This window comes from Gadus morhua, chromosome 1 (genome assembly GCF_902167405.1).
Source record: "Gadus morhua chromosome 1, gadMor3.0, whole genome shotgun sequence".
NCBI lineage: Eukaryota > Metazoa > Chordata > Actinopteri > Gadiformes > Gadidae > Gadus > Gadus morhua.
The window spans coordinates 22,292,354-22,305,173 of NC_044048.1; the positions used below are offsets into that span (position 1 = coordinate 22,292,354).

Below are 12,820 nucleotides of genomic sequence, written 5' to 3' on the forward strand. Positions count from 1 at the left end.
CAGACCTTGGCCTTGGTGAGCGTCTCCAGGGTGGCGTTGAGGTCGTCGGCCTCCAGGCGGGCCTCGGTGTTCTCCTTCTCCAGGCGGAGCTTCCCCCGCTGCAGCAGCTCCATCTGCTGGCCCAGCTCCGTCACCGCCTCCGCGTGCTTCCTCCGCAGCCCGGCCGCCGTGGCCTCGTGGAGAAGCCCCGCCTCCTCCAGCTCCCGCCGCACCTTCAGGAAGTCCGCCTCCCGCCGCCTGGGGACGGAGCGTACCTTAGTACTGTAGTACACTTAGAACTCTAGTACTGTAGTACTCTTAGTACTGTGGTACTGTAGTACCCATAGTAGTACTCTAGAACTGTAGTACCTTAATACTTTAGTACTCTAAGTACTCTCGTACTGAAGTACTCTTAGTACTTTAGTAGTGTAGTATCTTTAGTACTCTTAGTACTCTTGTACTAAGTGTACTAGGGAGGTAGGGAGGTGAATGAGGAGGTGCGTAGGGAGGTGAATGAGGAGGTGCATAGGGAGGTGAATGAGGAGGTGCATCGGGAGGTGAATGAGGAGGTGCGTCGGGAGGTGAATGAGGAGGTGCGTCGGGAGGTGAATGAGGAGGTGCGTAGGGAGGAGCAGGGACCTGTTGAGGGCGATCTGAGCAGCAGAAGCTCCTCCTGCCTCCTCCAGTCTCTCTCCGAGCTCCTCCAGCTCCTTCGCCAACTCGTTCCTCTGCCGCTCCGCCTTCGTTCGCCACGCCCGCTCCGCCTCCAAGGCCTCCTCCAGCTCCTCGATACGGGTCTGAACACACCATCATCATCACCATCATCATCATCATCATCATCATCATCATCATCATCATCATCATCATCATCATCATCACCACCACAACCACCACCACCATCATCATCATCATGATCATCATCATCATCACAAACATCATCATCATCATCACCACCACCATCAACAACACCATCATCATCATCATCACCACCACCATCGACACAACCATCACCCTCCCCACCACCACCACCATCATCACCACCACCACCACTATCACCACCACCACCACTATCACCACCACCACCACTATCACCACCACCACCACCACCACTATCACCACCACCATAATCCTCTCTCACACCGTCTCGGGACAGAGAAGCTATGGGGCGATGCGGTCATCAGTTGTGTCTGCTGGACCGACCTGCAGCTCTTTGATCCTCTTCTGGTGCTGAGTAGCCTGACTCTGTTCATCCTCCATCTTGGCCTGGAGCTGGGACAGCTCAAAGTCCTTCCTTCAGGGGGGTGGGGTGGGGGGGGACCAGAGACCATATCAAGGTTGTTACTTGAGACACAAACCAGGTGTACCAGGAGTGTTTCTATGTCCCACAGACTCCACGGGAGGTGCAGATGGTCCACAGGCTCTCCTACTTTTTCAGTTTCTCCTCCAGGTGCTCCTTCTCCACCTCCAGGTCCCTGACGGACTCCATGGACAGCTTCAGATCCCCCTCCGTCTTCCGTTTGGTTCGCTCCAGCTCGGTACGCAGCTTCTTCTCCTGCTGCAGGGAGATCTCCAGCTGCACAGGGAGGGGGGTGTTAGCTAGAGCTCACAGCTCACAGCTCTGTACGAACACAGTCACGACATTCTACCTCCCGGTCTACGAAACAAGGCTGGAGCAGACAGACAGGTACGCCAACAGACAGACAGGTATAATAACAGACAAACAGGTATGATAACAGAGAGGTGTGATAGCAGACAGACAGGTATGATAACAGACAGGTGTGATAGCAGACAGACAGGTGCAATAACAGACAGACAGGTGTGACAGCAGACAGGTATGATAACAGACAGGTATGATAACAGACAGGTGTGATAACAGACATGTATGATAACAGACAGGTGTGATAGCGGACAGGCAGGTGTGATAGCAGACAGAGAGGTATGATAGCAAATTGGTGTGATAGCAGACAGGTGTGACAGCAGACGGTGTGATAGCAGACAGGTGTGACAGCAGACATGTGTGATACAGACAGACAGGTAGGAGCTGTCTCACATCCTCCACGTGCTGCTCCAGGCGGCTCTTGGCCTTCTGCAGCATGGAGAGCTTGTCCTGGTGGGCCTGCAGGTCGTGGAGCACCTGCTGGTGGACCTCGTGGAGCGCAGCCTTCTCCCGGGTCAGGGACGAGACCGACTCATCCAGCACAGCCATCTCATGGCCCAGGTTCTTCACCTGCACACACACACACACGCACACACAAACAGGTAGGGTAGAGTACGGTCAGTCAGACAGGCAGACAGGTAGGTTAGGTCGGGGTCAGCTAGACAGGCAGACAGGTAGACAGGTAGGATAGGTCGGGATCAGGTAGACAGGTAGGAGAAGTCAGGGTCAGGCAGACAGATAGACAGGTAGGAGAGGTCGGGGTCTAGTAGACAGGTAGGAGAGTGTGGGGACAGGCAGACAGGTAGACAGGTAGCAGAGCTCGGTGTCAGGCAGACAGGTAGACAGGCAGTACTTCGGTAGATCCCAGTCACCTTGTTCTCCAGCCCATGGCGATCCTTCTCCACCTTGGCCAGAGTGACCTCCAGGTCGTCCACATCCCTCTTCAGTGACGTCACTTCCTCGTCCAGCTCCCGTTTCTTGGCGGCGAGGGTGACGCTCATCTCCTCCTCGTCCTCCAGGCGCTCGAGCAGCTCCTTCTGCTTGCTCTCCATCTGGATCTTGGTCTGGATCAGCTGACTGCAGCGCAGCTCTGCGTCCGACAGGTTGTCCTGCTCCTGTAGCACCAGGCACCACCCAAACAGGTGGGTGGAGGCTCAGTTAGGGGGTGAGAGGGTGTGGTTATGTATTGGCCCAGGTGTGAGGAGGTCTGGTTGTGTATGGGCCAGGTGTGAGGGGGTGTGGCCAGGTGTGAGGGGGTGTGGTTGTCTAGAGCCCAGGTGTGAGTGGGTGTGGCCAGGTATGGCCCAGGTGTGAGGAGGTGTGGCCAGGTGTGAGGGGGTGTGGTCTGGTATTGGCCCAGGTGTGAGTGGGTGTGGCCAGGTTTGGCCCAGGTGTGAGGGTCGATTCCATGGGCCAGGTGTTTAACTCACAGCCTGTAGTTGGAGACCAAGGTCGATCTTCTCCTGAACCAGAACCACCTGCTTCTCCTCTGCCTCGCGACGCTTCACCTCCGACCTAAACACAACATACGAGATAACAACAACAACAACAACAACAGCGACGTTGTTGTTATTTTTCTTGCTTTTTAAAACGGATGTTATGTTCATGTTGTGTCTCAAGTTTTTCAGATTGATTGTTGGACAGATGTGCTCGCCCCAACTCCACTCAGAGACAACAGGCACCGGTTGATTGACAGACTCACGGACCTATCAAAGGTCTCCTTCAGCGCGTTGAACTCCTTCCGGACCGCCACCAGCTCCTTCTCCACCTGGGCGCTCTTCAGCAGGGGGCGGATCTTGTAGAAGAGCATCATCCAGGGCCAGGTGCGGACGGTGTAGAAGGCTCGCAGGGTGAACTGGATCACTGACACCGCCTCCCTGATAGGGTGGAGGCCATGCATCAGAACAGCTTCTCATTGGTCTCTAGTGGAACACACCTGTACTATGGTACACCTGTACAGTTCACCTGTACACCTGTAGTAATACACCTGTACACCTGCAATAATATACCTGTACACCTGTAGTAATACACCTGTACAGTTCACCTGTACACCTGTAGTAATACACCTGTACACCTGTAATAATATATCTGTACACCTGTAGTAATACACCTGTACAGTTCACCTGTACACCTGTAGTAATATACATGTACAGTTCACCTGTACACCTGTAGTAATACACCTGTACAGTCTCCTGTACACCTGTAGTAATATACATGTACAGTTCACCTGTACACCTGTAGTAATACACCTGTACACAACAGAAGGGAGGTGAGGAGAGAGGAAGAGAGGGGAGGGGAGGAGAGAGGGAGGGAGGGGAGTGGAGTGGAGGAGAAAGGAAGAGAGGGGAGTGGAGGAGGGAAGAAGAGAGGGAAGAGGAAGAGAAGAGAGGAGATATAGAAGAGATGATAGATAAGGAAAGGAGGCAGGAGAGGTGAGGGAATGAGGACTGGAAAGATGAGGAGAGGGGGGGCTACCATTCTGTTGCCATCCTCTTGAGCTCCACCATCATGAGTTTGCGCCTGCAGACGGCTTGGACGGTGGTGAGGAGCTTGGACAGCCGGCGGTCCCTCATGTCCTCCAGGACACCCAGGAGACCTGCCTTGAAGAACACCTGCAGGTGGATGGGGAGGAGGAGAGGAGGTTGGGAGGGGGAAACAGGATAGGAGGGAGCAGTGAGACCAGCAGTCTGCTGATAGTTATACTACTAGACGTAGTACTGTATCAGTATTAGAGTATGCAGTACCTTGGACAGCAGTACTAGTAGTATATCAGTATGACAGTATGCAGTACCTTGGACACCCCAAACTTGTACTGGCTGTGGTCGATGTCCAGGGAGCCCAGCAGCTTCTCCACAGCCTTCCTGCTGTCCACAAACGAGTCCTCTGGAATGACCGACGGGCTCAGGATACGGTACCTAGAGAACCAGGTAACATATACCATGTAGCATACCACTACAACATACCTGGTAGCATGTAGCATGTGTCATACCACTACTACACACCTGGTAGCATGTAGCATACCACTACCACATCCCAAATTAAGACCTCTATTGGTTCATTAAGACCTCTATTGGTTCATTAAGACTTCTATTGCTTCATTAAGACTTATATTGCTTCATTAAGACTAATACTGGTTCATTAAGAGAGGTCTACTGGTTTATTAAGACTTCTATTGGTACATTAAGTCTTCTACTCGGTTCATTAAGTCTTCTACTGAATTCTGAAGAATCTATGGGTCCTGGGGGACTGACCTCTCTTTGAACTCTGAGTATAGGAAGTGGTCGGGACTGACCTCTCTCTGAACTCTGCATACAGGAAGTGGGCGAGACTGACCTCTCTTTGAACTCGGCGTAAAGGATGCGGTTGGGGAAGCCCTTCCTGCAGATGCGGATCCCCTCCAGCACCCCGTTACAGCGCAGCTGGTGCAGCACCAGGAACGGCTGCATCACCCCTGCACAATGCCCAGGGAGACCCCGTCCCCCAAAGTGGGTTAGAGTACGATACAGTAGATTACATAATGTTACAGTAGGTTACAGTATGTTAAAGTTTGTTACATTATTTTACATTATGTTAAGCTATGTTCTGGAGGTTACAGTATTTTACAACCTAAAGTAGGTTACAGTGTGTTACAGTAGATTACAGTACGTTACAGCCTACAGTATGTTACAGTAGGTTACATTAGGTAACAATAGGTTACAGTATGTTACCGCCTACTGTAGGTTCCAGTAGGTTACCGTAGGTTACACTATGTTACAGTAGGTTACAGTAGGTTACATTAGGTAACAGTAGGTTACAGTATGTTACCGCCTACTGTAGGTTCCAGTAGGTAACCGTAGGTTACACTATGTTACAGTAGGTTACAGTAGGTTACATTAGATAACAGTAGGTTACAGTATGTTACCGCCTACTGTAGGTTCCAGTAGGTAACCGTAGGTTACACCATGTTACAGTAGGTTACAGTAGGTTACAGTTTGTTACAGTAGGTTACAGTAGGTTACATTAGGTAACAGTAGGTTACAGTATGTTACCGCCTACTGTAGGTTCCAGTAGGTAACCGTAGGTTACACTATGTTACAGTAGGTTACAGTAGGTTACAGTAGGTTACATTAGGTAACAGTAGGTTACAGTATGTTACCGCCTACTGTAGGTTCCAGTAGGTAACAGTAGGTAACAGTTGATTGTGTCGCCGGGTACCTGGGCTCTTGGTCTCATTGGGGATGATGCAGCGGACGAAGTGAGGCTGGGTGCTGCGCAGGTTAGCCATTAGCTTCTTCAAGTTCTCCTGCACACACACACAGAGGAGATCAAATACATGTGTGTTTGTATGTGTGTGTGTGCGTGCGTTTATGCATGTGTAAATGTGTGTGTGTGTGTGTGTATGTATGTGTGTGTGTGTGTGCGTGTGTGTGCTTGCGTTTATGCATTTGTCCATGCGTGTGTGTGTCTGTGTATTAGTGTGTGTGTGTGTGTGTGTGTGTGTGTGTGTGTGTGTGTGTGTGTGTGTGTGTGTGTGTGTGTGTGTGTGTGTGTGTGTGTGTGTGTGTGTGTGTGTGGGTGGGTGTGGGTGTGTGTGTGTGTGGGTGTGGGGGGTCAGACCTTGTGCATCTGGGAGACGGTCTGGAAGGACGCTCCCTTCCTCCTCTTCTGTTTGGCGTCCCCAGCTAGGGTTAGGGTTAGAACACACACACCACAAACACACACATGTATTGTAAGTACAATAGTACGGCTCCCAACATGTATAGTCAGTACTATAGTAATGTTAATACAGTGTGTAGTCAGTAGTATATCACTGGTACTAGTGTGTGTAGTCAGTACTATAGTACTGGTACTCGTGTGTACTCAGTACTATAGTACTGGTACTAGTGTGTAGTCAGTAGTACTCACCAGTCTCACAGCTGACGTAGTTCTCAAACAGAGCAGCCATCAGTTTGTTGGAGGACTTCTGGAACAGGGTGACCACCGTCTCATTCAGGGGGTCTCGGTTCTTCACCAGCCACCCAGCGATGCTGTAGGGTACCTGGAACACACCACCCTATTTCTATAACACCATCCCTATGACTTACACCACCCCTATCAGCACTAACACCACCCCCTAACACAACCACCACTAACACCACCCCTAACACCACCACCACTAACACCACCTCTATCCCCACCACTATGCTCATCACCATCATAACCGACATCTTTACCAACACTACACCACCAGCAACATTATCATCGCTACAACCCCCACCACCATTACTATCACCACCATCATCATTCCCCCTTCTCACCACCATCACCACCACCACCACCCTGATGGTGACGTGTGTCATAGTGTGTCATCACTCCATATCGTGTCACTCCCCACCACTAGTGCGCTACCTACCACCCCGGCGTAGTGCACCAGCTCAAAGTGCGTCTCGTGTTTGCGTTTCTTGTCGGGCCGCGGCCTCTGGAAGTTGGGAGACTTCCCCAGGTGGTTGTCGTACAGTTTGGTCTTCAAGCTCTGGTCCGTGGCCTTGGGGAACATACACTCCTCCTCCAGGATGGACAAGATGCCCAGAGGCTGGAGAGACCAGAGAGAGACCGGGGAGAGAGACAGAGAGAGAGACCGAGGGAGAGAGACAGAGAGAGACCGAGGGGAGAGAGACACAGAGAGAGAGCGGGGGAGAGAGACACAGACATCAGATCACATATACCTGGCGTCTTCCTGAAGGGACTAACAGGGAGGTCAGATCCAGGTCGTTAGGGAGCAGGGTGGGGTCAGGGGTCATCTTGCATTGGGGATGGAACCCCTATGTCCCTGTGTCCCCAAGTGTCCCCCGTGTCCCCAGGTCTCTCCCCAGGTCTCTCCCCAGGTCTCTCCCCAGGTCTCTCCCCAGGTCTCTCCCCAGGTGTCTCCCCAGGTGTCCCCCAGGTCTCTCCCCAGGTCTCTCCCCAGGTGTCTCCCCAGGTGTCCCCCAGGTCTCTCCCCAGGTCTCTCCCCAGGTGTCTCCCCAGGTGTCCCCCAGGTGTCTCCCCAGGTGTCTCCCCAGGTGTCTCCCCAGGTGTCTCCCCAGGTGTCTCCCCAGGTGTCCCCCGTCTCCCCAGGTGTCCCCAGGTGTCCCCGTGTCCCCAGGTGTCTCCCCAGGTGTCCCCCATGTCCCCAGGTGTCCCCAGGTGTCCCCCATGTCCCCAGGTGTCTCCCCAGGTGTCCCCAATGTCCCAGGTGTCCCCAGGTGTCCCCGTGCCCCCAGGTATCTCTCCAGGTGCCCCCAGCTCCAGACCTTCTCGATGAGGTCGATGCAGGCCTTGAGGTCCAGGCCGAAGTCGATGAAGGTCCACTCGATGCCCTCCAGCTGGTACTCCTCCTGCTCCAGCACGAACATGTGGTGGTTGAAGAACTGCTGCAGCTTCTCGTTGGTGAAGTTGATGCACAGCTGCTCAAAGTTGTTGAACTGGAAGAGAGAGAGAGAGAGACACGGGAGAGTCAGCGCGTGTCCGTCCACCTGTCTGTCTACCTGTCTCTGTCTCTCTATCCAGAGGGTGGACAGTAGATAGAAAGGGAGAGAGGGATTTCTGTAGACCTACGTCAAATATCTCGAAGCCAGCGATGTCGAGCACTCCGATGAAGTACTGACGGGGCAGAGCCGTGTACAGCGATTGGTTGATCCGACCCACCAGCCACTTAAACATCCGGTCATAGGCTGCCTTGGCTAGAGCCCCCACCGCGTAGTTCACCTGTTAGATAAAACACATATTATAGTTAACCTGTTAGATAAAACACGTATCATAGCTCACCTGTTAGTTAATACATGTATCATAGTTCACCTGTTAGATAAAACACATATTATAGTTAACCTGTTAGATAAAACACGTATCATAGCTCACCTGTTAGTTAAAACATGCATCATAGTTCACCTGTTAGATAAAACACGTATTATAGCTCACCTGTTAGTTAATACATGTGTCGTAGTTCACCTTTTGGTACATATATCTATCATAGTTCACCTTTTGGTATATATATCTATCATAGTTCACCTGTTAGTTAAAACAAGAATCATCGTTCACCTGTTAGTTGATTCATATTTCATTGGTCACCTATTAGTTAATACATGTGTCACAGTTCACCTGTTAGTTAATACATGTATGATAGTTAACCTGTTAGGCCTTTAAATACAACTGAAATCTGGACAGACAGACGGGCAGACAGCCATTCAGACAGACAGCCAGACAGTAGGACAGGTACCTGCTCTACAGTCTGTTCTTTAACGATGTACTCATTTCCCACTTTGACCCGAGGATGAAGAAGAGTCTTGAGGAGCTCAGAGCAGCTGATCCCCATCAGGTAGGACGCCTTATCAGCACCTACACACACACACACACACACACACACACACACACACACACACACACACACACACACACACACACACAGGGAGGACACCTTATTACACACACACACACACAGACAGGTAGGACACCATATTACACACACACACACACACCCACACACGCACACACAAACACACACACACATACACACACACACACACACACAAGTAGGACACCTTATTACACTCACACACACACACACACACACACACACACACACACACACACACACACACACACACACACACACACACACACACACACAGATCACATAGACACACACTCACACACAGGTAGGACACCTTATTACCCACACACAAACACACACACACACACACAGGTAGGATACCTTATTACACCCACACAAACACCCACACAAACACACACAGGTAGGACACCTTATTACACACACACACACACACACACACACACACACACACACACACACACACACACACACACACACACACACACACACACACACACACACACACACACACACACACACACACAAACACACCAGTAGGTTCTTCTCCCACACACACACACCGGTAGGTTCCTTTCACACACAGCAGGTAGGAGGTCTTACTCTCTGTGCCGTCTGTGTCTGCCTGCTCCTCTCTCTGCTTCTTCTTGAACTTCATGTTTCCAAAGTGCATGATGGCTCCGACGATCTTATAGCAGCCATACTTCTCCTCCAGGGGGAAGCCCAGAGTGTCCATCGCATGCTACACACATACACACACGCACACATACACACACAAACGCACACACACGCACACGCACACACACACACGCATAAGCACACGCACACGCACACACAAACACACAGATAGGAGAAAGTCAGTGAGTGAGTGAGTGTGTGTGTGTGTGTGTTCGTGTTTTAATTTATATTGGGCGTAGTACTTACATCAGTGAGGTTAAGCTCCTCCCCATCGTTGATCCCTGTTACCTTGGTCTCACCCTGGGAGCAGAAGTGGTAGTCATAGGGATTGGTGGTCACCAGCAGCATGTCTGTAACATGACATCACACAGGACATCACACATGACATCACACATCACACATGACATCACACATCACACATGACATCAAACATGACATCACACATCCAACATGACATCACACATCCAACATGACATCACGCATCCAACATGACATCACACATCAAACATGACATCACACATGACATCACACATGACATCACACATCACACATAACATCACACATCAACCATGACATCACACATCACACATAACATCCCATATTAATATATACATTATTTCAATGTTAACATTAGGGTTAGGCTTAGCTAACGCTAGTAGCTCAGGTTCAACTCCAGGCGGGCCCACCTTGTAGTTCTGGCTTCTGATTGGATAGGATCTGGTAGAAGATGTGGTATCCCCTCTCCTCGGGCTGCTGGAACACCACCCTGGACTTCTCCAGGAGATCTGAACCATATAGAGCAGATTATAACAGAAGGTTGTGTCATACTATATGATATGTATGATGGGAATAGGGTTTGGTGGGACTGGATTAAGGCTGGGACTAGGGTTATTTTGAGTCCTGGTCTAGGGTTATATTGAGACCTGGTGGAGGGTTGTATTGAGACCTGGTCGAGGGTTATATTGAGACCTGGTCTAGGGTTATATTGAGACCTGGTCGAGGGTTATATTGAGGCCTGGTCCAGGGTTATATTGAGACCTGGTCTAGGGTTATATTGAGGCCTGGTCGAGGGTTATATTGAGGCCTGGTCTAGGGTTATATTGAGACCTGGTCTAGGGTTATATTGAGACCTGGTCTAGGGTTATATTGAGACCTGGTCTAGGGTTATATTGAGACCTGGTCTAGGGTTATATTGAGACCTGGTCTAGGGTTATATTGAGACCTGGTCTAGGGTTCTATTGAGGCCTGGTCTAGGGTTATATTGAGGCCTGGTCTAGGGTTATATTGAGACCTGGTCGAGGGTTATATTGAGGCCTGGTCTAGGGTTATATTGAGACCTGGTCGAGGGTTATATTGAGGCCTGGTCTAGGGTTATATTGAGACCTGGTCGAGGGTTATATTTGGACCAGGTTTAGCGTTGTGCTAGGAACAGGGTTAGGGTTAGTCCTGGGGTCTAGGGTGTACTGGGACCAGGGTTGGGGATCTATGGGTGCGTTGGGGGGGTCCAACATACAGATGTCGATGTCAGCAGAGGCCAGTTTCCCAGTGGGTCCAAAGTGGATCCTGATGAATTTCCCCTGGACCAAAGAGAGACAGGCTTATCGTACAGCTCTTGTTATTATTCGATGGCAGATGGTAACAATGGTGACGGACGGCCACTTACGAAGCGAGACGAGTTGTCATTGCGGATGGTCTTGGCGTTTCCAAACGCCTCCATTGCCGGGTTGGCCTCGATGATCTGGTCCTCCAGGGAGCCCTGGAGGGAGGAGGGGAGGAGGAGCAGCAGCATTAGAGGAGGAGGAGGAGGACGTGGCGGAGGAAGAGGAGGAGGAGCAGGAGGGGGAGGAGGAGGAGGAGCAGGGGGAGGAGGAGGAGGAGCAGGAGGAGGAGTTAGAGGAGGAGCAGCATTAGAGCAGGAGGAGGAAGAGGAGGAGGAGGAGGAGGAGCAGGAGGAGGAGTTAGAGGAGGAGCAGGAGGAGGAGGAGGAGGAGGAGTTAGAGGAGGAGCAGGAGGAGGAGGACGAGTTAGAGGAGGAGCAGCATTAGAGGAGGAGGAGCAGGAGGATGTAGAGGAGGAAGAGGAGGAGGAGCAGGAGGAGCAGGAGGAGGAGCAGGAGAGGGAGTTAGTGGAGGAGCAGGCATAGAAGAGGAGGAAGAGTTAGGAGTTGAGGAGAATATAGAGGTGGAATAAGAGGAGCTAGAGGAGGAGCTGGAGGAGTTAGCGTATAAAGAGGAGTAGGAGGAGGATAGAGGAGATAGAGAAGGTTAAGAGCAGATGGAGGAGGAGTCGGAGGCGTCATAGGAGGAGGTCAAGGAGATGGAGGAGGAGTTAGAGGAGGAGCGAAATACGTACTCCTTTTTTCACGGTGTCTCCCATGGCAGCGACGATGGCAAAGTACTGGATGACTCTCTTTGTGTTGACCGTCTTCCCTGCTCCTGACTCCCCTCTGAGGAGAAAGACAACGACTGATAGCAGCTGAGGAGTAATGAGGTGGGAGGGGGAGTAACGAGGTGGGAGGAGGAGTAACGAGGTGGGAGGAGGAGTAACGAGGTGGGAGGAGGAGTAATAAGGGGCTTGGGGAGTATTGGGAGGTTAAGGGGAGTGATGAGGGGCTTGGGGAGTATGGGGAGGTTTGGGGGAGTGATGAGGGGCTTGGGGGAGTAATAAGGGGCTTGGGGGAGTAATGAGGGGTTTGGGGGAGTAATGAGCTCCTCTCTCCTCCAGCATGCTGACTTACGTGATGAGCATGGATTGGTTTTCTCGGTCTGAAAGTACAGAACCACACGGTGAGCCTTGACCTTAGCACATCGCTGCACCCTAAATACCCGATATACTGTGTGTTTGGGGGCTTAGTGGAAGAGAATAGGCTGTAGTTCCTCTCATGGCCTCTAGGGGGTCCACTAGAGACTAGCAAGTAGTACCTCCAACGGCCTCTAGGGGGTTCACTAGAGACTAACATGTAGTTCCTCTTACAGCCTCTAGGCAAGGGGGTTCAGCGTAGACGAGATTTAATTGTCGTCAGGTCTAAGTGGCTAGTTCATCAGAAAATTGCGTATTTTACCCCGTCTGGTTTGAAGGGGCTGACTATAGATTCCACTTTAGTTTGTTTTAGACCAGTTTTTTAGTCCTACTGCCAACAGGCTCCGCCTCTGCCCCTCCCA

The 12,820-nt window shown here is 51.2% G+C and overlaps 1 protein-coding gene across 2 annotated transcripts in view; it reads right to left on the reverse strand.

Moving 5' to 3' along the window:
- Window positions 1–12,820, reverse strand: part of LOC115550605 (myosin-7B) — a 28,042-nt gene that overhangs the window by 11,947 nt on the left and 3,275 nt on the right. For both annotated transcript variants that reach the window (XM_030365796.1, XM_030365786.1), the window contains exons 6-30: window positions 12,397–12,424; window positions 12,012–12,105; window positions 11,323–11,415; window positions 11,173–11,236; window positions 10,346–10,444; window positions 9,906–10,009; window positions 9,585–9,723; window positions 8,850–8,968; window positions 8,192–8,341; window positions 7,888–8,058; window positions 7,008–7,187; window positions 6,521–6,653; window positions 6,233–6,297; window positions 5,831–5,918; window positions 4,970–5,087; window positions 4,428–4,551; window positions 4,112–4,248; window positions 3,343–3,513; window positions 3,067–3,151; window positions 2,509–2,751; window positions 2,030–2,206; window positions 1,407–1,552; window positions 1,180–1,270; window positions 619–776; window positions 6–237 (exon numbers count right to left, since the gene is read on the reverse strand). In XM_030365796.1, coding sequence (XP_030221656.1) covers window positions 6–237; window positions 619–776; window positions 1,180–1,270; window positions 1,407–1,552; window positions 2,030–2,206; window positions 2,509–2,751; window positions 3,067–3,151; window positions 3,343–3,513; window positions 4,112–4,248; window positions 4,428–4,551; window positions 4,970–5,087; window positions 5,831–5,918; window positions 6,233–6,297; window positions 6,521–6,653; window positions 7,008–7,187; window positions 7,888–8,058; window positions 8,192–8,341; window positions 8,850–8,968; window positions 9,585–9,723; window positions 9,906–10,009; window positions 10,346–10,444; window positions 11,173–11,236; window positions 11,323–11,415; window positions 12,012–12,105; window positions 12,397–12,424 — 3,209 coding nt within the window. The remainder of the gene's footprint in view (window positions 1–5; window positions 238–618; window positions 777–1,179; window positions 1,271–1,406; window positions 1,553–2,029; window positions 2,207–2,508; window positions 2,752–3,066; window positions 3,152–3,342; window positions 3,514–4,111; window positions 4,249–4,427; window positions 4,552–4,969; window positions 5,088–5,830; window positions 5,919–6,232; window positions 6,298–6,520; window positions 6,654–7,007; window positions 7,188–7,887; window positions 8,059–8,191; window positions 8,342–8,849; window positions 8,969–9,584; window positions 9,724–9,905; window positions 10,010–10,345; window positions 10,445–11,172; window positions 11,237–11,322; window positions 11,416–12,011; window positions 12,106–12,396; window positions 12,425–12,820) is intronic.